Source organism: Sodiomyces alkalinus, assembly GCF_003711515.1.
Source record: "Sodiomyces alkalinus F11 unplaced genomic scaffold SODALscaffold_2, whole genome shotgun sequence".
In the NCBI taxonomy this organism is placed as follows: domain Eukaryota; kingdom Fungi; phylum Ascomycota; class Sordariomycetes; order Glomerellales; family Plectosphaerellaceae; genus Sodiomyces; species Sodiomyces alkalinus.
The window spans coordinates 4,337,398-4,360,600 of NW_021167080.1; the positions used below are offsets into that span (position 1 = coordinate 4,337,398).

Below are 23,203 nucleotides of genomic sequence, written 5' to 3' on the forward strand. Positions count from 1 at the left end.
AACGTCAGCCCGTGTCTCACTGAAGCTCCATCCCCCTTCGGGCCAAAGCCCCCTATCCACCTCCTTATCTGAACTTCATCCCCCTTTGAGCATCAACATCAACAACTTCAGCTTCAGGTTCAGCTTCAACTGCACCAGCAGTGTAATTCTTACCTGACGAATCCGTCTCAGCTCTCAGCTCACCCCCGCCCGAAATGGACTCTTACTTACCCATGTCGCCAAAAGCCGGCGCGCGTCTCCTCCTCCCATATCTCTTCCTCGCCCTCGTCACCTCACAAACCGCGGCGCAAAACACCACCACCACCACCACCACCCCAACCACCTGCGCAGAAGGGGTGCACGTCATCACGGCCCGGGGGTCCAACGAACCCCTCGGCGCCGGCCGTCTCGGTCCCGTGGCATCCGACCTCATAGCCGCCATCCCCAACTCCACCGTCCAGGCACTCAATTACCCGGCCACGTTCTTCGACTACGCGACCTCCGTCGCCGCCGGAATTCTCGAGCTGCGCGACGCCCTGGAGTCGTATAGCAGGACATGTCCCCAGGGCAAGGTCGTGATGATGGGCTATTCACAAGTGAGTCGTTAGTGTGCCCTTGGGCAGATTTGAAGCCCTTTTGACGACCGGCCCCCCCCGGCGGCATGGTAATTAGGGAGCCCAAGTCATACTCGATACGCTGTGCGGCGCCCAGCCATACGACAGGCCAGTCGTGCAGTTTAACGAGTCGGCACCGCTCAATTCGACCATCGTTGAGCACAACGGTAAGTTTTTCTTCCCCGTTCAGAGAAAAAAGAACGACGACGAAGGCTGATAAAAATTGCGACCAAAAAAAAAAAGTACTTGCCGTCATACTGTACGGAGACCCAACTCACGCAGCTGAAGCGCCGTGGAATTACGGGAATAGCACCACCAACGGCGTAAGTTCACTCGTTACCTATCCTGTTAAAACTCGCCCCGATGTTAATTATTGTAATTTTTAACTAGCTCTTCCCCCGCGACAACATCACAGCCTGCGCGTCCTACGCGCCCAAGATCAGGTCCTGGTGCGACGAAGGTGACTTCTTCTGTGCCCTCGGAGACGACGGCGAGATTCACGGAAGCTACTTCGACGCCTACGGGGACGATGCCGTCGAGTTTGCACTGCAGCTGTGGGAGGAAGCCGAGGAGACCGGAGGCGACACTGGCAGTGAAGACGGGAGTGGGAGTGGGAGCGGGAGTGGGAGTGGCGAGGACGGGGCCGACAATGACCGGGACGACTCCGCGGCTGACCATCTCGGGACGAATTGGAGGATACCCTTCGTCCTCGGCGTAGCAGCAATTTGTTCTTGCTTTGCCTTATAGTTTTCTTTGCCTTTATGTTGGCTTCGCCGAGATTTGTCTCCATCGAGATCCCAAAACCGAGGTCTCCTTTCTTCCTCTTCCTCCCCTTTGCTGCTTCATCTGCCCACACTTCACAGATCATTCTTCTTCAGAAAAGGAAAACGAAAACGAAAAGAAAAGGAAAGAAAACGCCTTGGCAAGTGGTGTCTCTCGGATCGACCCGGTCGAACTTCTCTTTCTATTAAGTACAGTGCGGTACCGCACTCTCTATGCCACTGAATTCAAAAGTACCTTGGGTAGTAGGAAAAGAAAAAAGGAGAACACCCTCAAGTAGCCACCCCTGGTCGTCAACCTCGCAATCCCCCAACCCAACCCCTCCATCAGACCAATAAAGCTGTCCACTGTCCACCGCAACGTAACACTTTCACGCATCGGGAGCGGGCTCAGTTTCGCTTCATGAACCGCATGTTCCGTCCGGCCGGAACAATGATAGGTGTCGGCGTGGGTTCGGTTCCGCCCTCCTCGGACGCCGCGGGGGGTGTCGTTGTGGTTGCCGGTGCGTCCGACGTCACTTCGGAGGCGTCCTCCGTGGGGACGGCCGAAGAAGTGCCAGCGGCCGGGATAGACGTGGTAGTGGGGACCTGGGGCGGGTGTTGGGGCGGATTTTGAGGCGCAGGGCGAGACGGATGCTCGGGAGCCGGTTGCCAGGGATGAGCAGGCGGCGGGTGCACCGGCTGCATAACAGGTGGATGAGCCGGCGCCGGCGCCGGGGCACGATGCACGGGGGGAGGAACCTGGGTAGGGTGCGCAGGCGGCGGGTGCGCCGGGTTGTTGATCGGGTTCGCGCCGCCGATGACCGTGCTCGTAACGGTGACGACCTGGGTGACAGGAACGGGCACCCTCACGAGCTGCGTATGGATCTGGACCCGTGTGACCACCTTGTGCACGACCTGCGGCGGGAGCGTAACGTGGACCGCCTGGGTGATCGTCTTCTGGACGACCTGCGGAGGCAGGGTGACGAGTTGCGTGACGGGCACGGACTGAGTGATCGTCTTCTGGACGACCTGCGGAGGCAGGGTGACGAGTTGCGTGACGGGCACGGACTGAGTGCTAATGACGGTGACGGGCCTCTCCTGCACCTGGGTGACCAGTCTCTCCTGGGTCTGGACCTTGGTGACAAGCTTCTCCACCGTCCGTGTCTCTGTTTCCGTCTCTGTTTCCGTCTCGGTCTGCGTGAGGGTAACGTTGTTCACCTGCGTCTGCACCACGGTCTGCACCTGTGTGACGACAGAAGTCTGTTCGACGGTTGTCGGCAAGGGGACGCGAACCGTCTCGACTGGTCCGGGGACGGTGACATGGACGGTCTGCTTGATCGTCGTCGGTACGGGGACGTTGATGGTGTGGACAAGCGTGCGGGTAACAGGGTGGCAGACCTCTTCGGACGCGCCTGGGACCGGAAGAACTGCCACGGGGGGGGGATGTACCGCTACCGGAGGAGGATGAACCGGTGCAGGAGGAGGATGAACTCCGGCCGGGGCAGGATGTTCAGGATTCGCGGCCCTCTTAAACCCAGAACTAGCTTCGGCGAAGGCTGCGGCGAAGACGAGGCAGGCAACGACTGCCGGGGATCGAGAGAATAGCATCGTGTCGGTGGATGATCCCTGAGAACCGAGGCAGGAAACGAATGTTGTAGGGCTAGTCGTAAGATTGTAATCTAATGTAATGGGCTTCTTTTTTTTTCTTTTTTCTTTTTCTGTTATATTCTTGTCGATGGAATGGCGGGACGAGGTCGAGAGAGCGGGATGAAAAAAATAACAAAAAATAAATAAAAAAAAGAAGGTAATTGAGGCTTGCTCCAGGTCTAAACTCGAGAAACCGGTCTCTTCGTGAGGTAGAATTGAAAAAAAAAAAAAGTGGTAACGAAGCGAAGAAAGAGAACGGAAAGAAAGCAGCACACAGAGGAGCAACCAAGATTCGAGAAAGAGAGACGAGGGTGGTGCTGATCATTGTAACCTACGCATGGCAGACTGGCTGTTATATCTCGGGGCTCCCAGTGTGCACCACAGAGCAGAGTGGGGGGGGGGGGCGTTTCGTCTGGGTGACAGTGAGCCGGGTAGCGTATTACGCGGCCCAGACGCGGTTCCCGATCCGATCCTTATGATACCCTGGGCAGTTATGGGCCTCCAGCTAAGGGTGTCCTCAAAGCAGGATGTCCTTCAGTAAGGGGGGTGAAGCTCGTTTAGAAAGAAAGCTTGGCTCTTGCTCAGGGCGGGGCGAGCTTGGCCATCGTGGTGAGGATACGACTTTGCACTGGCAGAGGTCCGTATCTCGTAATACTTCGTAGCATGACTGGCTGACAGTTCCCGAGGCAAGATGCCAATCCCATCCGATCTTTCTGGCCGGGTCCCCTTCTTGGTGTGCAGTATTCGTACTGGGAAGGGCCAGGGAACTTGGACAGTGGAGGTGTGTTTTGATATATTGCGGCTCTGGAAAGCGACCGTTTCAGTGACCACCCCCACGAGGGAAAGCAGGGGGAAAGACATGTAAACAGGGGTCCCTGACAGCCCCCAGTCGACCCCTGGGTCGCAGCGACGAGGGTCCGAGCAAGGGGTCTGACGGGTGGGCAGCCACTCAGGTGTGTGCCCAGACGGACAACAAGCTGGGAGTGCTGGTCGGAACAGGACAGATTCGGCTATGGGAAGACAGATGGCCTTCTTTGGGTTCAGGGCGATGACATGAAACTGAAAAAAAAAAAAACTCGAGATACCTAATAGCGTCAGAAAACTTAGCAGGTTTATTCCGAGCAATGCTCACTGGAAGAGTCTATGGCGTTGTTGGTGAGGATTCCTGGGGGGGGGAGGGGGGATGGATGCTCTGTAGTTTTCTCGGACTCTATGGAGTCGTGATGACGAACTCCGTCAGCTCACTGCAACCAAGGGGAGCACAACCCCTTGAGCTCGGCTTGACTCGAGAAAAAGAAAACACCAAAGAAGGCAAAGGGTAGAAAAAAGGAGTCGAGACTAGGCACGGCCCCCGCCACGATGTAACACTCGCCCTCGATTTTATTTATCCCTTGCGGCATCGGCATCTGTGCGGCGGACCAATGCGAGACGACCAAAAGACGGTCCTCGAAACGAAATACTAATGAGCAGACGAGTTGTTCATTCTGATCAGGCCATTTTCACCGATGATGCAACTCCGATTGCTCGGCAACCATCTCAATGCCTTGCTTTTCTGTGGTCATCGCCCTGGGCCCTGGGCCCTGGGCCCTGGTTCTCTGTCTCTCGCCGTTCCCGAGCCCGGAAGGAATCAATTGGGCGGGATAGAATATCTCAAACGAGAAGGAAAAGGCGGCAGGCATGATATTGAGACACAACCTGACGATGAGGGGAACCCGGCGCAATGATGATGTGGAAAAAAGAGAAAAATGAAGAAAGAGCATGTGAATGATTTGTGAAGGGGAGATTGCGCCGAAGGCTACCTTACAGTACCTGACTTCGTTGCACTTTGTGCTACATCGGGCACAGGGTAGTGCTGTATTAGGTAATATCCGGCAGACACGGAGAAACTGAATACCCAAGGTACCTACATGACTAATAATGGTCTAGGCCCGGTCTTGTGGCAGTTGCAGGAGAAGACTCCTTAAGAGGAGTTCCTTCTCCACTATCCTGACACAAACCCGAGACAACGAACTGAAGCAGAGTAAGTGCGTACCGAGCTACTTCGTCCGTCGCTATTATGTACCTATTCGTAAGGTAGGTAAGGTAGTTGTGTTGAAGGAGTCGTACAATGTCAACACGTCTCTCTTCAACTCCAACAAGTCCCATCTTCTTATTACCAATTCCGTCACCCTCCGCAATCAACAGCATGCACTGCCTCCGCATCCTCCATCTCGGTCTCCCTCTCCCTCTCCCTCTCCCTTCCCTCTCCCTCCCCCGTCCTAGGAAGACAATGCCAAGCACGCATCCACCGCCAACCCTACCCGTCCCTGCTTCTGGTACACCACGTCCGAGATGACCTCCCGATCCAGATCCGGGAACATTCCCGCCAACGTCTCCACCACATTATTGTGCTCCGCCCTGTGCAGCCGATGCGCCTCGGCCGTCTCCGCGCTCGCTTGCCTCGCCGCCGCCTCCTCCGCCGAGAGGACATGTCGAGACGCCGCCGCCGCAGCAGCATCGTCCCTGCGCTCGACCGGCTGCTGCGGCGTGCGTGCTCCTTCCGACGACCCGCCGGCCGGTTCGTCCGTCAACATACGCCCGATGGTCGATAGGGGTCGCTGGATAGTACGCAGTAGCCCCGTGATGCCGGCTCTATCGTCTGATTCGCCGTCGTTGGAGGAGGTCGAGCGCCGTGGAGTCGAGTCCCCCGTCGTCACCTCGACCGACAGCCTCGAGTTGGATGAGGATGCCGGCTCGCTACCCGTTGATGGGAGGTAACTAGAAGGTGTTTTTTCGGAGAGCGGCTGCTGCTGCTGCCGCCGCTGTTGGTGCGGCTGGCGCTGCGGCTGGTTTGCCTCCACCTCCTCGGAGCGGTGCTTCTCTGCAATGGCCGAAACAGCCGCCTCCACGTGCTTTTCAAACTCTTCGTCTGTGATGGTCAGGCTGGTTCGATCCATGTTCTCGATGAACTGAATAGCGCCCATCTGTATCGTACGAGGGTTAGTTAGCACAGGTTAGCACAGGTTGGGGGTTCTTTTGAGACCGGATTTCTTCTTGACACGGCAGGCTTTGCTTACCAAGGACGACAGGTAGTAGCCTGCCTCGCCCGCCAGCTTGTCCTGGTTACGGAACCTCAGAATGTACTGGACGTTCGACACTAAATGTTCGGGATTCGCCTGAAGGACGACGTAGATGAGGAGCGGCATAAACGAGTCGGCCGAGGAGTCCGACTTGTTGTGCCTCAGCAATCCTGTCACATCCCGCATGAGCTACTTTTGCGCGAGTAGTACTAGGCGTCCAAGCACCAAGATGGAGAAAGCGTAGACCAACCAAAGATGACCTTGCAGCAGTTGAGTGCGCAAATAATCTTGTCCCGGGGTGCACGGTATGACTTGATCTTGAGCAATTCTAGGGTGGGGGGGGGGGCCACAGGGAGTCAGCAGCCGTAGTGTGACCGGGTTCTCGGGAACGGGAAAAGGGAAAAGGGAAAAGCAGAAAACGTACCCTGTTGTGCTAGCTTGAGAAACCTCTTCCCGCTCTCGCTGGTGGCCGGGATATCCAAGTGCTCCTCTCGAATCCAGCTGTAGATGCTGACCTTTTGCGCCAATATCTCATCCCGTTCGACGTCTTCTTGATGCTGGCCCCTCCTCCCCGGACCGAGGGGCGGCTCCCCTCCCCTCTTCTTGGGCTTCGCACCCGGGATCGGCTGCGGCGCGGGAATGGCGGGAGAGAAAGTCTGGGTGTAGAGCCTGTTCATGACCAGCTTTTCCATACCCTCGCGCGCGTTGTCGAACTCGGCGTCCGATACATCCCGCCAGACATCGCACTGGGCCATCTTGTTCGCGATGAAGGCGAGGAAGTCGCCTATGATCTTGACCTGTTCGTGCACCATCCACTGTCGCTTCCCGAATTCCGACAGGAAGGACTTGAGGTAACGGGCCACCGGGTCGGCCTTTTTGTTCCGCAGCTGCTCCAGAAAGCGGTGGAAATCAAAGGGCAGCGCCGGCTCAGGCTCCGGTTCGGGGGGAGGTGGTCGGGGTATCGGCACAGCGGGCGACATGAGTCCATCAGCCGTGGTTCTGCCATCTTCTCGTGGCAGAGGGAGTGACGAGATTCTTGAAAGGCTGTCCTTGGGCGGCACAGGAGGGCCCTCATCGTCCAACGTCGTCTCGGGGCCCCTCGCGGTGGCCGGGGAAGACGGCAAACTGCTCAACAACCGAAGTGGCTCCTGAGAATGGGTGGTCGTCTGGGAGGTGCTGCCCAGGTGCTCGAGACTCGACTTGCGTGGTGGATGTTGAATGGGTGGAGCTAGAATGGGAGAAGTGATCTCCAGCCTAGGACTCATTACCTCGTCAGCCCCCGGGCCGCCGCCGTCGCCGGTGAACTGCTCCATGATGCTCTGGATTTCCGATCTTGATCCGCCTTCCTGATCGTCCTCACTCGCATATCTCCGGTCGTCGAAAGCGACATCGGACCTTGTGGGAGAGGCATCATTTCGAGAACCGGCGCTGGAGGTGGCGCGAGACGGTGGACCGGAAGCTGTCGGAGTAGGCGGGGTCGGGTCGACATATCCGGTCGTGCTGATGGTCAGGTATTGTCTTGGTGTGTCGGCGGAGACGGGTTTGGAGGGCTTGAGCGTGGCGACGGAAGAAGTCATATGGTCGGTCGAGTCGGATGGTTTCTGTTCGTCTTTGGCCGGAGTATCGTAAGTGACGGGCGGCGATGTCTCACCGGAGAAATCAATGAGATGGCCAGTGGCTGGTCGCTTATCGGCCGATACAGCGGACATGTCGGTTAACGCATTGTCGTCATATGATGACGGGATGTGATTCTCGGAGGCATGCTTGGAGGACTCCGGCTTGCCAGCCTGACGTCCGGTGATTAGGGAAGGGGTCAAAGGGGTCACCTGGTCGGAAATGGGGTTGTCATGGCGGTTGTTGCCAAAGCGGCCGGGAGAATGCGTGGTCGGCTCGTTGGGAGACATACACGAGTCTTCCGGATAGGAAAAGGCGGGGGGAAGACAAAGACTGTTGCCAGAGGGTAGCCCGCGTGTAGGGGAGTGCTGGGAGAGGGGCAGGGTTGTTGTATGTGTAAGGTACGTATGCAGAATAGGAGAAGAGCGTCTAGCGCCTAGAGAAAGTCAAAAGGTAAAAGATGAGGATTCGGCGCGGGAACGAGTCTGCTGTTGTAGCTTGTCGGGATTCTCAGTAAACAGTACGTTACCTTATGTTGTCGTTGCTCAGATGATGGGCGAACCAAGACACAGGAGTTCGAGGAAAGAAGGTGGGTGGTAGACCCGAACCAGGATTCGGGTTTCGCAGGAATGGAGGAGGGAGGGATGGGCTGGGCGGCTGCGTGACCTTGGGCGAAACTTTGGCGGTTGCCTGGCCTGCTGGGCAGAACTCCACACAACGAATAAGGGTCTCTGTGGCTGGTGTGGCTGGTGTGGTTGGTGTGGCTGGCAGCATGCGTACAATGTTTTCAATGTACGAATATGTACACTAGCAGTACCCAGGTAACAAGCCTGACGTCACGGACATCCCCGCACCACTAAGGCACTACACGTGTAAGGTAATTATAAGGTAGCCATTATCTTATCTTCACCAGCCTCAGAGAACCACAGTTTCATCCACTACCTACCTAGGTACCTTACCTAAGGTACCTAGGGGTGGGGTACACGCTTCCAACTCTCTCGGCTTCGCATTGACCCGAGGGCCCTTCCGGCTTGCATGCCGCGATGATCAAGACCGTTCCAACAAGCCTACTTCGTACATTATATTCTCCGTTTATTAACTACTAATCGAGACAAGCCAGCATCTGACCGACAGCACATCTTACGGTCTCGCTCCTGGTCCCCGATTTGGATTTACAAAATTCGAATAGCATCTGGGCACGGTTTCGATGGACCGGTCAGCGTCTCGTCATGTTTCAAACCCGACACCCCTGGTCCACACCGTCGAACCACATCACCGCCACCGACTCTGGAAACAAACGGACTTGCTAGGCAAGGCTACCAAGAGCCTTATACACTCCGTACTCTCTCTACTCTCCGTACCCCACTCCATCTAGCCCTACCGTGGTCTAAGTATCAGTGATCTTGGTTTCAGCTCGGAGGCCGTGCTATGATCCCGCCTCCGCCCCTTGCCAACTCTCGGGATGTTACTTAATGGAAACCACTATCCCCGAAGCAATTGATCATGTTAATTACAAGTGTACGTTTTATCTTCTACCCTCAATAACTATTCTCCCATCAGGCATCATTAACCATCCGACGAGATAACGAGTACAGCATACCATACATTGTGCGACTTGCGGACGGCCGGTTTATAAGACGAAGACGAAGTTCCCGACCATCTGAGATCTCCTGTCCGTCTTTTAAACATTAAACAGTAGTTAGTCGGATGCTCTGCGAACTACAAACGGCCAACCCCACGATGTTGATACAAACCGTCTCATCTGTTCCCCCCCCCCCCCTTGTCGTAGGGTGAGCTATGCTTTTGGCCCGAAAGGGGGCTCACTTGCGAACCCACGGTCCACAGCCCATCTCGGATGCTGCCGATACGCTCATCGAATCCCTAAATTTATCTTCAGGTCGATGTTGATCATTCCCCTCCTCCACACTTTCTACGTGCTAGTTCGTTCTCCTGATCGCCAAGCTCACCTCTCAACCATCGCCGTAATGGTCAATTGATGCGATTGGACGCTGCAGTCTTGCTTCGAATCGAAATCCAGACGCTGTCGACGTCCGCACTTCATGTCGTTCATGATGTTCTTATAAGATGGCTTCATCTTCCCTCTTTCTTACTTCCTTCTCACCACTCTCACAGCCAGGCGCATCACAGTTCTATAAATTCGTTTCTCTTTGCTAGCCCAGGAGGCAGCTATTCCCATTCCATTCTCTCTCTCTCTTCATCGTTCTTGAATTCGCTTTGATACCCGGCTTCTGCGAGCTCCAATTTCCATCTTTCACTCTTTCACTCATTCATCTAGACAGCTTCCCGCCTTACCTGTCTCCTTCAACATGTTTCTCACCACCAAATCCCTCCTCACCCTCACCCTCGCGGCCCTCGCCGCAGCCAGCCCCATCGACGCCGTCGAGAAGCGCCAGCTGCGCAACCGCGTTCGGACCACCGCCACCGAGTTCACCGACGGCGGCTGCCGCCCCATCATCATGCTCTTCGCCCGCGGGTCCACCGAAATCGGCAACATGGGCACCGTCTGCGGGCCCCCGACCGCCAACAGCCTCAAAGCCAACTTCGGCGCCGAAAACGTCGCCGTCGAGGGCATCGAGTACGCCGCCGCCCTCTCCACCAACGCCCTCCCCGGCGGCGCCGACCCCCGCGGCGTCCGCGAGATGGAGCGCCTCATCGCCCGCGCCAACGCCGAGTGCCCGGACTCGCTCCTCGTCGTGGGCGGGTACAGCCAGGGCGCCGCCGTCACCCACCGCGCCGTCGAGAGCCTCCCCCAGGCCCAGAAGGACCAGATCGCCGCCGCTTTCACGTTTGGTGATACCCGGAACCGACAGGTGAGAAAGAAGAGCCCCCCTTTTTGGACCCTCCTCCATGACGTGGAGAAAGCCCGGCGACACTGACAGGAATGGCAAATTATAGGACAGGGGCCAGATTCCCAACTTCCCTCCCGAGAAGACCAACATCATCTGCAACACTGGCGATGCCGTCTGCAGTGGCACCCTCGTTATCACTCCCGCCCATTTCGCATATGGTAGCCGTGTGGACGAACAGGTCGCGTTCATCACCTCCCGTCTTCGTGCCGCCGGCGCCAAACTGAAGTAGTCGAAAGCCGTTTCGGTTTCGCCAATCACGCCCCGCTCTCATGGGTAGAGAGGGTGGACGTACATCTCCCGACGGGGGTTTTGTTTTTTTCGGTTGAAGGATCTCCTGGTGGCAGTGGTTGCTTTCCAAGGCGCACACTGTATATATAACGAGGTGACAAGTTGATGCGACTTTCAGTTGCATGTCCATGTGGTTATATTGGATTTTATGACACGAGTTACTCTTTTACATCAGATTAACAGATTCCAGTGCGCCATGGCCTGTTTCACAGTTCCGTTGACACCATTGGTCGATGTTTTCTATGTATTCCAAAAGAACAAGGGAAAGAAGAAGGAAGAGGAAAAAGCCTGTGTCTAACTTGTCTTCTCCCGACTTGTCTCCCCTTCGTTACCGATCGTCCCCTCTTCACCACGCTGCTCAGGCTTCTTATCAGACTTCCCAACAATCTCGGAGCTCCTAAAGACGAATAGAACAATGAGTAGTGAGCAGACAGCGAAGCTAAAATTGGACCAATTGCCGGCGCGAAGGCCGGCAAGCGACGGCTCGTCCCACAGCTCCATGCTGCCCACTTCCTGGACCGGCAAGCCCCTCTCCCGGGCCATGACGGCCGTCTGCACCGCCGTGGCAATGGCGAGACCAATGGCGCGGCCCACCTGACCGACAGTATTGATGAGAGCGCCGCCGAGCGCCTGGTCCTCCTGCGGCAGCGACTTGGAGGTGAAGAGCGTCAGGCAAGGCCAGGCCGTATCGGCACCAAAGACGGAGAAGACCATGGCCGGCAGGCCGTAGGCAAAGTACGACGTGGTGGGCGGAATGGGTGCGGCGAAAAGGAGACAGGCGACGGCCATGGAGAGGTTCCCGAAGACGAGGAGGAGGTACGTGGGGACGCGGGAGACGAGGAGGGCGACGACGAGGGCGGTGACGATGCCCATGACGCCGGTGGGGATGAAACGGAGGGTGGTCTGCAGCGGGGAGTGGCCCTGGAAATCCTGCCAGAAGTAGGTGGCGAAGACGAGGAAGTTGTTGAAGGAGCCGAAGAAGAGGGCCATGATGAACATGGCGGCGCTGAAGCGGGCGTTGCGGAAGACGGACACCTTCATGAGCGGAGGGGCGCGGCCCTTGCGCTCCAGGTGGTGCTGCCAAAAGACGAAGGCGGCGATGACGAGGACGGAGACGACGATGATGACGGGGATCCAGGGGCGGTGCCAGCCGACGACGTTGCCTTCGGCCAAGGCATACAACAGGGCGAAGACGCCGGCGGTGATGAGGAAGCCTCCGAACCAGTCGACGGAGCGCTTCGCGGCGGCGCTCGGGTCGTTGGGATCGGATAGTGAGGGGGGTGTCTGAAGCGAGGCCGGGGGAGGCGGGATGACGAAGATGGCGGCGGCGGTGACAATGCCGGAGAGGATGGCCTTGACGCCGAAGACCCAGCGCCAGTGGGCGAAATTGGCGATGAAGCCGGAGATCAGGTTCCCGAAGATACTCCCCAGGGGCGCACCGGCGGCGTAGGCGCTGAAGGCATAGTTCTTGGCGCGGCCCGGGGGGAAGGTCGTGCCGAGGATGCCAAGAGCGGTAGGCACGTTGGCAGCTGCGCCCAGACCGTGCAGGCCGCGGAAGAGGTCGAAGGCAACCTCATTGGGGGTGAAGGCGTTGGCGATGGTGACGACGGCGACCCAGGCGGTGCCGGCGATGAATATTTTGCGCTTGCCGTAGATGTCGGCGATGCGGCCCCAGAGAAGGAGGAAGCAGCCGAAGGCCAGGGCGTAGGCTGAGATGACCCACTGGTAGCGCTGTTCCGGGATATCGAGGTCGGCGCCAATGGCTGGCAGGATAATGACGACGGATTGGATGGAAACGGTCTGGCTGCGAGGTGAGTAGGGGGCTATTACCGGGGGTAGAGCTGGACGAATACGAGATCAGGCGAAACTTGATCGAACTCACATTCATGAAGCTTGCACCAGTGAGAGTGGCAACCAAAGCTATGCACCTGGCTTTGGAGAATGGGATCCCCGGGTGTCCGTCTGCGTCTCCGTCTGCGTTTGCGTTCGCGTTCGCGTTCGGATCACTTGAATCGTGTCGCTCTTGGTCTACCTCATTGCTGGGAGAGAGTGCCTCTGGTGAGCCAGACGGTTCAGACCCCTTTCCTGGGGTTTCTACGTGAGAGGCTTGAGGCTGGCGCGGCTCGACGGGAGTGGCGTTGTTGCTGCAGTCGGCATTGGCATCGATGACGGCGACAGGGGGTGTGCCGGTGGAAGGCGTCGATTTTTCGTGGACCGGAGGTTGCATGGTTTAATGCAGCGCCGCACCTCTTATTTCACTGTCTTCTCTTATTCTCGGGCCATCCCCCCTCGTCTTCCCTTTTGTCTTTCTTCCGTCCCTGAAATAGATATGTTGGGGAGAAGAAGAGAGGGTGAATTGGTCGGGGATTCAAAAGAGAAAAGAGGCAAGTTGCTGGGAGGTTGCGCTCCCAATTGCCCCCCCGCTTTACATAGGGTCCGTCCCCTTCCCCCACGTCAAACCGCGTTTTAGTGAGGGCTGGATTCCGTTCTGGTTAGCTGATTAGAAACCAGGGCGTGGGTTAGCGGCTGTTTATTCTGGAATAGTACACGCTAGACTGCGGGGGACAGGGGAAGGGGGGTGGCATCAGCGATACCGGCGTTCGTTGGAGCAGTTGGAGCGGCAAAACCTTCGGAGAATGTTGTGCGATGGGCGGCATATGAAGCCGGCAGCTGGCAGCTCATAGCTGGGTAAAGCACGGCCTTGGCCCCCGAGATCTGCTCCGAGGTGGAGGTGGGTTGAAGGAGAACGATGGTCAATACCTTATAGGTAGTCCATTGGCCATTGCAACCTTCGTACGGTTGATGCTAATTGACCGATAAAGGTGGTGAGTCGTGACCGCCGACAATCATCCCATAAATTCATGACTCCCAGCCCGATGGCCATGGAGGCTGAAATTAACGACAGGACGGGCACGGCACACGGCAGCCTGCAGATGGCAAAACCAAATTGTACCACTACACCCAAAGGGAATGGGGATCCCTCCTTGATGGAGGTACTTCTGGTGTAAATGTGAGGATATCTGAATGTCCGACGCACGGCAGGAGGAAGGAGTTGACTCATCCTGATTCATGCCAGTCATAATAGCTTGGTAGTGTCGGATTCAAGAATCAAGACCCGCAGCGATTTCGAAGCTAATGAGTAGAAAAGAAGAAAGAACCAAGCAGTGTCAGGTATAGCGTAACTAGAACCGTACAAAGATAAGGGTTAAAATTGAAGAGTAAATTGATGGAGGTTAGGCGCGCGCCGACGACCTTAGCCACCGGACTAAGTACTATACCGATTACTATATCTTCGGAGGCTAGCTTTACGGCCGGCGCTATTACCGGATACCCTCTATAGCACTCTACTATCCTAGATTCCGGTACTACTATTTATATCTTTAACGATTTTACCTGCTTTACGGACTTTATACCTATAGTGCGCGGCGATTATATTATCGCCGGTAGTTCCAACTTCCAAGTTCCGAGTTGGCAGATGTAATATCACGACGAACAGGGACAATATAATGTCAGATATACCATCTTTATATATATATATATATGAGTTGAAGATGAAGCCTGAGCGCGGTATTGCGTGTGACACTGTGTCAAAAAGAAAAGGGACTGAAGGTGGTAGGTGCTGCTCTTAAAACATTATAAGTTATGACAGATATAAATGCTCCTGCTCTCAAAGACTCAGTAGAGGTAAGGTGTACATAAGGTACTACCTATGGTAGGAAACCCCAAAAAGACGTGGGCGGGGAGCTCCTTCCATAGGTAGACTGAGCTACTTGGCAGCCCCCTACCGCTGCCCTGTCGTGATCTCCTTTCAAACCGGCCACTTCTAGCACTGCTTCGGGGCTCCCGTTTCATTTCTTCAGTCCTGTCTCCTCAGGCTTTTCTGAACATCTTATGTTCATTACCTTACTTTGACAGAGTTGCATTGCATACCTGATTCGTCACATCAGACGTACACCATCCCAGCGACCTAGCCCCAGAGATGCCTCCGAGAGGGAAGAAGCTTTGCTGCAGCTGTGGCAAATGGAAGCCACGGTGAAGGTCGAGAGGCTATCTCCTCCACGAGACCGCAAGACCCGATGTGCTTGTGGTGCGTTTGTTGGGACCACGAGCTCTCTCCAAGCGCACTGGAAGGCCCGCTCCAGCAAAGATGACATCGTCAAGTGCGGCTTTCGTGTACGGTTATGGATGGATGGCTACTATTAACCGTGTACAGCTTGGCTTCGAAGTCCACCTCAAGCTCTTCCGATGTGGCTGTGGAGCCATTTCGAAGCGGCCACGATCTTGTGTCCCATTTTACATCGAATGCCAACTCCGATCATGCTTCTTCCCATGGCCTCCCAATCCAACTCACCAGAGCGGTGCCTCTGTAACTTCTGTATCCGGTGCCGTATCATCAGGGCTTGAGACGTTCAATGTCCCCCTGGAAGGATCTGCGAATACGGACGTCCTTTCTGATGCCAGAACAGCCCTGCAATCCGCATTAAACGTCCCACTAATGGAAAGTCGGAACCCTTCTCGGAACTCTGAACCTCTGCCCCAGAGCGGTGAGACTCTCATCAAATGTCGTTGTGCGGATCTCTTCGACAACACCCGAGCGCTCACCGCCCACCCCGAGCTCCTGGAGGAGAATTGCCTAAGGGCCCGGGGGCGGAAAGTGAGGGTTGTCTTTCCCTTCCCTGTAAGAACCCCAAGTTCACGCCCCGCACATTCAGATACAAATTATGTTTGCACTGGCGGATATCTGACCGCTGACCGCTGTGACAGCATCGACTGCCTCTCCATGGATCCTATCGTCTGAATCCCCCTCATTTATGTCCCAGGTAGGATAATCGACTGCGGACTGCTATTGGCAAGTGGAAGCATGCCGTTCTGATTCATGAGCAGGATACCCTGCCAGCTTCTTACCCGTGCCGTTGCCTGTCAAGCTTGAGCGAGATATCGGCGTGCAGCACGTCGACCAGAATGCTGCGCGAGCTCCAAAGTATCCACTGGGCCCTATATTCTTGGCTCTCGAGATGATGCGGCACCAACCCGCTTACCCCCTATGTGAGGCGACATACAGTGCGCCCACGCCCACGCCCACGTCCACGCCCACGCCCACGCCCACGCCCATTCTGAATGGCCTCCCGCCACTGGGTTCGGTTCATGCTCTCGCTCGTGGAAAGACTGTGGCCCGTACAGCCATGGCAAACCTTGAGTTCGCGGAGCTGCATAGTGGGCAGCCAAACTCGGCCGACGCGCTCCAGTCATATATTCCACGACTCTGGTTCAGTCGCAGCCGATCCCTCATCGTGGGATACCGATCCAAGGATACGGTCGAGAGGGTGGACATCTTCACTTCGAAGACGGAACTCGTCGCCTGGGAGGAGAAGGAAAAGAACCAAGAGGCCTTGCGGAAGCTCGTTACCTTGTTGTCCGAGTTGAAAAAGGCCGTACAGGGCATGCGGGGGGATCAGGCCGGCATCGTGGTGTTTGATGCTGCTTCGGAACCCGAACCCCGGACGCTCTGCCTCTTCGAAGCAAATAACGACAGGCGTACTGTGCCATCTTTTGTGGAAACTCGGTTTTGGAATTGGACAGAGAAGCATCCGGTGTAGACACTGTGTAGTATACTTTGTCATTCGGCGGATCTGTTGCCGCGTTAACCATGAAGTCGAGTGAGGTTCCCAGCTTCTCATACCTTACGAATAAAGATTACCTATGCTCGTCTCCCAGATGCCAAGATACCTAGGCTCGAAGGCACGTGACTCTAATTGGACCAAGGGGGGATTTGGCGGGTCTTGGTACGGGTACGTATAGGTCTGAAGGAAAAAATCTCTTCTGGTTCCCAACTCCACCAAGTCGCAAACTCGAACCTCTTCTCCTCTTTTCCTCTACTCCTTCCCTTTCCCCTTCTTCCTCCTCCTCCTCCTCCTTTTCTACCCCACCTTGCGACATATAATTCACACTCTCTTCACCTATCTCTCTTGTGATTCGGCTAAACCCGATTCTCTGGACGATTCAAGCGATTGAGGCTGTCTGATCAGCCACAACGCCTTCAAGTTGACGTCCCTAATTTTTCCCGTCTCTTCTTCCTTCGTTTCGTCTACTCTCCCTTTTTACACACGCGCAGCTAGCTCTGCCATTTCCCAGACCCCGGTGGTTCGTCGTGCTTGCACCGTCACCGTAAACGTCTCCTACATCCCTTCTCGCAGCTACGCGAGAAAGTCCTCCAAAATGCCTCCCAAGAAGCAGGTGGAGGAGAAGAAGATCCTCCTGGGCCGGCCAGGTAACAACCTGAAGAGCGGCATCGTAGGTAGCACAATCGCGACCTGAACACGCCATCCGGGGTTCTGCAGGCTGACCACGAGACACAAACAACTCAGGTCGGCCTGGCGAACGTTGGAAAGTCCACTCTGTTCCAAGCCATTACGAAATCCAATCTCGGTAACCCGGCTGTAAGTGGCATTGGCATCCCCAATCTGGGCGACGGCCTGGTGGCTAATTGCATCGGCATAGAACTTCCCTTACGCCACCATTGACCCGGAGGAAGCACGCGTCATCGTCCCCGATGAGCGGTTCGACTGGCTGTGCGAGAAGTACCAGCCCAAGTCGCGGGTGCCCGCCAACTTGACGGTCTATGACATTGCCGGCCTGACGCGGGGCGCGTCTACCGGAGCTGGTCTCGGCAATGCCTTCCTGTCACACATCCGCGCCGTCGATGCCATCTTCCAGGTTGTCCGGTGCTTTGACGACGCTGAGATTATCCACGTCGAGGGCGACGTCAACCCGGTCCGTGACTTGGATATCATCAGCGAAGAGCTGCGGTTGAAAGACATCGAGTTTGTCGAGAAGGCGCTGGAGAACCAGAAGAAGAAGACTCGCTCGGGCGGGAACAGCCTGGAGATGAAGAAGCTGAAGCAAGAAGAAGCTACCATTGAGAAGATTCTTCAATGGCTTAAGGATGGCAAGGATGTCCGGAAGGGCCACTGGGACCCTAAGGAGGTGAGCATATATTCTTCCTTTTCTGTTTTCTCTTTCTCTTTTTACTGTTTCCTTTTTCCTTTTTCCTTTTTCCCATCTTCCGCTGCCGCCTACGTGATGACAAAGGACCCTCGGTCCGAACCTAATCCCAGCTCGTCGAATGCCTCACCAAACAACGCAGAGAGCATCCTGAGATGAAAAACCATTCTGACACCCGGCGCATTTTTTTATACCACACCGAGTGCAACGTTGTCTCGTTCGTGATGGTTTTGCTAATGCACCGTTTCGTCAGATCGAGGTCATTAACCCTCTCTTCCTCCTGACGGCCAAGCCAGTGGTCTATCTCGTCAACCTCTCAGAGAAGGATTTCGTCCGCAGGAAGAACAAGCACCTTCCCAAGATTGCGGAATGGGTCAAGGAGCACGCCGAGGGCGATCCCCTCATTCCCATTTCCGTGGCCTACGAGGAACGGTTGACACGGTTCGAAACGGAGGAGGAGGCCAAGGCCGAGCAGAAGAGCGTCGGCGCCGAGTCTGCTCTGCCCAAGCTCATCATACAGATGCGCAAGACCCTCAACTTGGGCAGCTTCTTCACGACAGGTGCCGACGAGGTACGGCAATGGACCATCCGGAACGGCACGAAGGCGCCCCAGGCCGCGGGCGTCATTCATACCGATTTCGAGAAGACGTTCATCCAGGCCATCGTATTCCCGTATGATATCCTGAAGGAGCTTGGCGACGAGTCGGAGGTCAAGGCCAAGGGCAAGATGATGACCAAGGGCAAGGACTATGTGGTACAAGATGGCGATATCCTGCTCATCAAGGCGGGTGCGGCCAAGGCTTAAGGAGTCAACTCCCTGAGAGAAACCCCCATGTGTTGTGCCGCAGGGCCGCACCATAATGCGAATCAGAGCTGAATGATATTGATAAACGACATGCGATCTGGGACTGGCCTTTTGTGTTGCCTTCCGTCCATACTTCTTTACGTGCAGACCATTGTAGGACCCGGAGCTCGCCCTCGTGGGTTATGGTGTCTTAGTCTTGCTCAGGCATAGACATTGAACGTAACTCCCCGAAAACTAAAGGGATGTAACCCACTTCCGGTGGATATCAACTCGGGGGTGGACACCAGGGGACGGTTGTGGTCCAGATTCCAGGCCAGGGCTTTGGCGGTGGTCGCACGCCCGTATTTTGTCTGTAGTTGTAGTTAGCTCCGGGCCAAACCGTCGTCCAGTTCACCCCGAGTCGCCGATGAGAAATGGAACTCACAGGACCGTGCCTCCATCTTCCACGGGTCTTGGCTTAATTATTTCTCCCTCCATTCCCCGTGGTCCCTCGACCAATCTTATCTTATCTATTCCCCCGCGTGCTGTGTGCCATGACCCAAAATATCTCTCAAGTCGCGAGCCTGGGAGCGATCTACTAATTAAGTAAGTAGGCTGTGCCGTTGATGAGTCCATCCAACCCTCCAAAGTCGGAACTCGCAATATATGCCGCTTTTAACCCCCCCCCCCCCCCCCCTTTCGGGTCCAACCGTATGGACAAGAAAGACTAGAAGAGTCTCCACCGCAAGCATCTAGAAGTTTTCTGCTTTCTACTTTCTCCCATGCCCCTTCGCTTAGGGCTCACTATCATACCTACCCAAGGTACTTTCATACAACCCGAACTCTTTCATGTCCCCTCCCCTTGGAATTACGGAGATGGCGTTGAGACGCCAAACGAGCCTTTCTACTTAAGGGATGCTTACCTAACAAATGGCCTGTTGTCGGTGCCGAGGTTCCAACCACCGACCAATAGACGACGGGTTTACACTATATTTAAACTGATTAGTCAGTTGTCACTATACCGCCGTAGTACCGCCCGCAGTAGTTGTTCTTTGTGATCCTGCAATGTGTCCAGCAATGGTAAATGGGGCTCCCATCCCATGGGACCAATTCCCCATTCCTCGTACCGATACACGTGGGTAATCATTAATGTCCCAGCTCACGTTTTTCGCGTTGGGACAGCGGGACATGCCGGGTCTGGTCCTTTTTCTTCAAGTCATGGGAGGTCCTTTGCTTCCAAACATAAGGTACCTCCAAAGGTCGGCTGCACTCCTACTGGATTGATACACATCATTCGCTTCCAGTCCTCGATTTGGCGGAGAGAGGCCTTGATGAATTGGGCGAGGTAACGTCAGCTTAGATCATGAATTGCTGAATTGTCAGGGACTAGTTCATTCACTTGTACGAGAAGGAGAAGGTATGAGGAATCTTCGTACGGAGTAGCCACGAGTCTTTAAGGTGTGGCGTGAGCTTATTTGGGACCAAGGTAATTACCTCCCTACCTTCCCCGCTGTCATCCTGCATCATATCCTGTATCGTGGATGTGGACATCTCCGTCGTTCCTCATTGAACCGTCGACGTTGGCCCAACACCTCGCACCACCTTATGTTCACGTTTCCCTTTCTGGGGACAGAACTACAGCAAGAAAAGCCATCCGTCGGTCTACTGAGACTGGGCGGATTTTGGGGCATAGTGCTCCATTGCTTAACTTGTGCCAGCGAACGATGAATGTCGGTGGTGATACCGAGTCGTCTTATCGAGAAATGCCGGATTTCCGAACCCATTGCCAAATGGAAGCGAATCCTCTCCTTTTGAGCTGTGATGTTGCATTATTATTTTCTTGGCTTCACGCGGAAGCTTGACCCTGGGATTCTTTTCCATGTCGCCACATGGTTTGCGTGGTTTCTCCTGACCTCGTGTGTCCAACGTATAGTATACACTTGCATTCAACTTATACTCCGTACTCCGTACGACAGTCCGGAAAATACCTCCTCCATTGACGTACTGCAGGTATGTACCCACGGCGTATGGGAGCCCTTTTTTTCAGGCCCTTTGCGGCCCTTTGCGATCCCTCGCCGCTCGTCTGATTTCGTCAACTGGGGCCCCCTGGCGGGGAAGAGTCGGGAGGGATTCCCCGCCCACTGCATGTCCCCTCGTGTTGTCCTGCTCCCTCCACGCCCTCTTGGCGCATCTTCTTCCGCTACCAGACGCTCGTTTCTATCTTTCCGCCCATCCTCTCAGTGCAGTGTATTGCTGGCGCTTCGCCTCGTCGGCGTTCGCAAGGCGTCTCCTCTTCTCATCCCCATCCCTCTCCTTACCGTTTCCATCGACTTTCTGGTGCTAGCCGAGGTTGGTTCCCTCCCAGACTCGAGAATCAATCTGGCCTAGCCCTCGAAAGACCACCCTTGCGAGCGCCCGTTTTAGCTATCAAAGGTTACCCTTCTGGTGGAGCTTCCCTGATGGGTGTGGCGTCCACCCCATGACTATCGTGAGCTCTGTCCGTCCGCTCTTCATTGTTCGAGTGCTATATAACGGTGTGGCCGTCTCTGGTTGTTGGCGAACTGCCTTCCCGTCTGGTCACTATAAGTCTCATTCTCTCCAAGCTTCAAGTTGGCCCTCTCCTACATTTCCCTTCTTCTGTTTATCCCTCCGTCTTCATACCACAGATACCACAGCCTCAAAGCCCATAGCCCCTGTAACAAGTCCTGCTACTCTCGCATCCCTCTTCCACCCCCATCTCAGAGTATCGCATGCTTCTTACAGTATCTGGTGATACCTTCAACTATCTCATCTCATCATCATGGCACAAAACGAGGCCGCCTACGAACGCTTCGTGTGGCGCCAGACCGAACCTGGCGTCTGGCAGCGCGGCGTCGACGAGCTGGAATACTACTACTCGTCGCAGTTGCTCGCGTACCAAGGCGCCACCTCCAAGCCTCTTTATTTGATCTCCCATCTTGTTCTCCAGTTCGATCAACCCGCCGACTCGTCCGTTTCCAGCCAGGATGCCGAAGCTCGCGCCAACGAAGCCCTGCGCAAGGCATGGGACACCCTCCGGTACAACCACCCCACCATCGCCAGCCAGGTTGTGAGGGATGCCGAGACCGGTGATCTCGCCAAGGTCTATCGCAATAACGACCCGGCCGCCTTTGCGTCGACCTTTGTGGTCCTGCCCTCTCACACCGACGCCGATGAGTGGGCCAATTCGGACCCGCCAGCGCCCGCCCTCCCGACCCTTTTCGTGATCCCCACCCCGACCGAAGCCGATCGGCCCATTCGCCGTGAGCTCTTCCTCCGGGTCGGCCACGAGATCATCGACGGCGTCGGCCTCGCCATCTTCTTCGGCAACTTGGTCAAGCTGGTCGCCAAGGCCTACGAGCAGGGCGCCGACTTTGTCGTGCCGACCTGCGACGGCTCCGAAGTCTCTCGCCTCAGCCCGCCCCTGCGCGTGGCCTCCAACATGCCGGCCAAGGGAACAGAAGCCCAGCAGAAGCGCCTGGCGGGTTTCGGGGCGGAGTGGGCGGCCACGCAGGCCCCCGCGGGCACCCGCACGCTGACCATCCCCTACAAGAAGGGCGAGACGGTCCCGGGCCCCAGCCAGGTCGCGGCGGCCACGCTCTCGGCGGAAAAGACGAGCCAGCTCGCGGCGGCGTGCAAGGCGGCGGGGGTGTCCATCACGCACGCCTACCACGCGGCGGTGCCCATGGTGCTGCTCGACCTGCACGAGAGCGAACGCGGGGCGGACCCCGTCCCGATGCGGTACAGCAGCCTCATGCCGCGCAACGAGCGCCCCGCGTGCCTGCCGCCGTACAACACGGCCGAGCACCCGGCGGCGCTGTACCACTCGGTCTCGCCGCTCTTCATGCCCGTGGACGTGACGCTCCCGGCGGCGGGCGACGAGGCCGGCGCCTCGCCCGCGACGCGCAGGTCGCAGTACCGGGACGTCCTGCAGACGCTCAAGGGCTACTACGAGTCGTTCCGGAAGGACCCGGACTTTGTGTTCCTCGGGTTCCAGATCTGGGGGAACCTGTTTCCCCTCCCGCCGCTGGGCGCTGCTGGCCCGCCGCCCGTGCCGCCTTTCAACCCGGAGCCCGGCGTGGGCTTGTCGAGCATGGGTAAGGTGGACGCGTTCATCCCGGCGCGCGAGGGCGCGGTGGAGGTGTTTGACGTCTGGTGGACGGGCGAGGAGGCCGGGGCGACGTTCAACGGGGGGTTGGTCGGGTTCCGTGGCGAGTCGACTTTGACTGTGGCGTATAACAAGGCCTGGCACGAGAAGGAGGAGGTTGTGGACTTTTTGAAGCGGTGTCAGAGGGAGGTTCTGTGGCAGTTTGACATTCCTGTGGAGGCCTAAAATAAGGTGGAGGAAAATGGAGAATTGGCGTTGAGCATGGGGTTTCCTAATTTTATTTCTTTCTGTCTGTCTTGATTTATTTTTGATTTTACACTTTGCTTTTCTTACCGTTTTCCCGTTTTCCCGTCTTCCCGTCCACCCCTTTACAATAGCCCCCGTGAGACTTATTTAATGAGACAACTTATGTCAGATGCCCCTAGCCATGTCACTATTCCCAGAATCATTATGTCATCA

General features: G+C 56.1%; 12 protein-coding genes across 12 annotated transcripts; 7 read left to right on the forward strand and 5 right to left on the reverse strand.

The window, feature by feature from the left end:
- Positions 1–45: 45 nt before the first annotated feature.
- Positions 46–1,551, forward strand: SODALDRAFT_112915 (alpha/beta-hydrolase). Its single transcript, XM_028606563.1, has 4 exons — positions 46–575; positions 652–760; positions 837–916; positions 984–1,551. The coding sequence occupies exons 1-4, from the start codon at positions 195–197 to the stop codon at positions 1,338–1,340; spliced, it is 927 nt and encodes a 308-aa protein (XP_028468951.1). The 5' UTR covers positions 46–194; the 3' UTR covers positions 1,341–1,551.
- A 211-nt stretch (positions 1,552–1,762) lies between these two features.
- Positions 1,763–2,962, reverse strand: SODALDRAFT_357176 (hypothetical protein; the record flags this gene model as incomplete). The annotated part of the gene is made up of 1 exon (XM_028613975.1): positions 1,763–2,962. One exon carries the CDS (start codon positions 2,960–2,962, stop codon positions 1,763–1,765), a length of 1,200 nt encoding a protein of 399 aa, XP_028468952.1.
- A 2,297-nt stretch (positions 2,963–5,259) lies between these two features.
- On the reverse strand, positions 5,260–7,769 carry SODALDRAFT_322345 (hypothetical protein; the record flags this gene model as incomplete). The annotated part of the gene is made up of 4 exons (XM_028609714.1): positions 5,260–5,964; positions 6,058–6,249; positions 6,321–6,388; positions 6,485–7,769. The coding sequence occupies 4 exons, from the start codon at positions 7,767–7,769 to the stop codon at positions 5,260–5,262; spliced, it is 2,250 nt and encodes a 749-aa protein (XP_028468953.1).
- Positions 7,770–8,110: 341 nt separating this feature from the next.
- SODALDRAFT_357178 (hypothetical protein) lies at positions 8,111–9,745 on the reverse strand (the record flags this gene model as incomplete). The annotated part of the gene is made up of 5 exons (XM_028613976.1): positions 8,111–8,171; positions 8,204–8,420; positions 8,888–8,961; positions 9,499–9,555; positions 9,642–9,745. 5 exons carry the CDS (start codon positions 9,743–9,745, stop codon positions 8,111–8,113), a joined length of 513 nt encoding a protein of 170 aa, XP_028468954.1.
- Positions 9,746–10,001: 256 nt separating this feature from the next.
- Positions 10,002–10,773, forward strand: SODALDRAFT_270289 (cutinase-2; the record flags this gene model as incomplete). The annotated part of the gene is made up of 2 exons (XM_028607711.1): positions 10,002–10,505; positions 10,591–10,773. The coding sequence occupies 2 exons, from the start codon at positions 10,002–10,004 to the stop codon at positions 10,771–10,773; spliced, it is 687 nt and encodes a 228-aa protein (XP_028468955.1).
- A 176-nt stretch (positions 10,774–10,949) lies between these two features.
- SODALDRAFT_291698 (MFS general substrate transporter) lies at positions 10,950–13,221 on the reverse strand. The gene is made up of 2 exons (XM_028608675.1): positions 12,715–13,221; positions 10,950–12,632 (listed from the first exon to the last, which is right to left on the reverse strand). Exons 1-2 carry the CDS (start codon positions 13,057–13,059, stop codon positions 11,127–11,129), a joined length of 1,851 nt encoding a protein of 616 aa, XP_028468956.1. The 5' UTR covers positions 13,060–13,221; the 3' UTR covers positions 10,950–11,126.
- A 286-nt stretch (positions 13,222–13,507) lies between these two features.
- Positions 13,508–13,997, reverse strand: SODALDRAFT_330862 (hypothetical protein). The gene has a single exon (XM_028611308.1). It carries the CDS (start codon positions 13,891–13,893, stop codon positions 13,594–13,596), a length of 300 nt encoding a protein of 99 aa, XP_028468957.1. The 5' UTR covers positions 13,894–13,997; the 3' UTR covers positions 13,508–13,593.
- Positions 13,998–14,775: 778 nt separating this feature from the next.
- On the forward strand, positions 14,776–15,738 carry SODALDRAFT_113104 (hypothetical protein). Its single transcript, XM_028606564.1, has one exon. It carries the CDS (start codon positions 14,980–14,982, stop codon positions 15,628–15,630), a length of 651 nt encoding a protein of 216 aa, XP_028468958.1. The 5' UTR covers positions 14,776–14,979; the 3' UTR covers positions 15,631–15,738.
- SODALDRAFT_330864 (hypothetical protein) lies at positions 15,724–16,503 on the forward strand. Its single transcript, XM_028611309.1, has one exon. It carries the CDS (start codon positions 15,848–15,850, stop codon positions 16,427–16,429), a length of 582 nt encoding a protein of 193 aa, XP_028468959.1. The 5' UTR covers positions 15,724–15,847; the 3' UTR covers positions 16,430–16,503.
- Positions 16,504–17,048: 545 nt separating this feature from the next.
- SODALDRAFT_270707 (hypothetical protein) lies at positions 17,049–18,639 on the forward strand (the record flags this gene model as incomplete). Its single annotated transcript, XM_028607734.1, has 4 exons — positions 17,049–17,123; positions 17,198–17,269; positions 17,331–17,816; positions 18,088–18,639. 4 exons carry the CDS (start codon positions 17,049–17,051, stop codon positions 18,637–18,639), a joined length of 1,185 nt encoding a protein of 394 aa, XP_028468960.1.
- A 1,800-nt stretch (positions 18,640–20,439) lies between these two features.
- SODALDRAFT_357184 (hypothetical protein) lies at positions 20,440–21,006 on the forward strand (the record flags this gene model as incomplete). Its single annotated transcript, XM_028613977.1, has 2 exons — positions 20,440–20,534; positions 20,595–21,006. The coding sequence occupies 2 exons, from the start codon at positions 20,440–20,442 to the stop codon at positions 21,004–21,006; spliced, it is 507 nt and encodes a 168-aa protein (XP_028468961.1).
- A 206-nt stretch (positions 21,007–21,212) lies between these two features.
- SODALDRAFT_113169 (hypothetical protein) lies at positions 21,213–23,055 on the forward strand. Its single transcript, XM_028606565.1, has one exon. The coding sequence runs from the start codon at positions 21,419–21,421 to the stop codon at positions 22,967–22,969; it is 1,551 nt and encodes a 516-aa protein (XP_028468962.1). The 5' UTR covers positions 21,213–21,418; the 3' UTR covers positions 22,970–23,055.
- Positions 23,056–23,203: the final 148 nt, after the last annotated feature.

What these genes read in the sequence shown, in the direction of transcription:
- SODALDRAFT_112915 (XM_028606563.1), top strand. Translation starts at nt 195, where the DNA reads ATGGACTCTTACTTACCCATGTCGCCAAAAGCCGGCGCGCGTCTCCTC. An exon ending in TGATGATGGGCTATTCACAA is followed by an intron (nt 576 to 651) that starts GTGAGTCGTTAG and finishes CATGGTAATTAG; the next exon opens with GGAGCCCAAGTCATACTCGA. An exon ending in GACCATCGTTGAGCACAACG is followed by an intron (nt 761 to 836) that starts GTAAGTTTTTCT and finishes AAAAAAAAAAAG; the next exon opens with TACTTGCCGTCATACTGTAC.
- SODALDRAFT_291698 (XM_028608675.1), bottom strand. Translation starts at nt 13,059, where the DNA reads ATGCAACCTCCGGTCCACGAAAAATCGACGCCTTCCACCGGCACACCC. An exon ending in CTGGTGCAAGCTTCATGAAT is followed by an intron (nt 12,633 to 12,714) that starts GTGAGTTCGATC and finishes CCTCGCAGCCAG; the next exon opens with ACCGTTTCCATCCAATCCGT.
- SODALDRAFT_330862 (XM_028611308.1), bottom strand. Translation starts at nt 13,893, where the DNA reads ATGAGTCAACTCCTTCCTCCTGCCGTGCGTCGGACATTCAGATATCCT.
- SODALDRAFT_113104 (XM_028606564.1), top strand. Translation starts at nt 14,980, where the DNA reads ATGACATCGTCAAGTGCGGCTTTCGTGTACGGTTATGGATGGATGGCT.
- SODALDRAFT_330864 (XM_028611309.1), top strand. Translation starts at nt 15,848, where the DNA reads ATGATGCGGCACCAACCCGCTTACCCCCTATGTGAGGCGACATACAGT.
- SODALDRAFT_113169 (XM_028606565.1), top strand. Translation starts at nt 21,419, where the DNA reads ATGGCACAAAACGAGGCCGCCTACGAACGCTTCGTGTGGCGCCAGACC.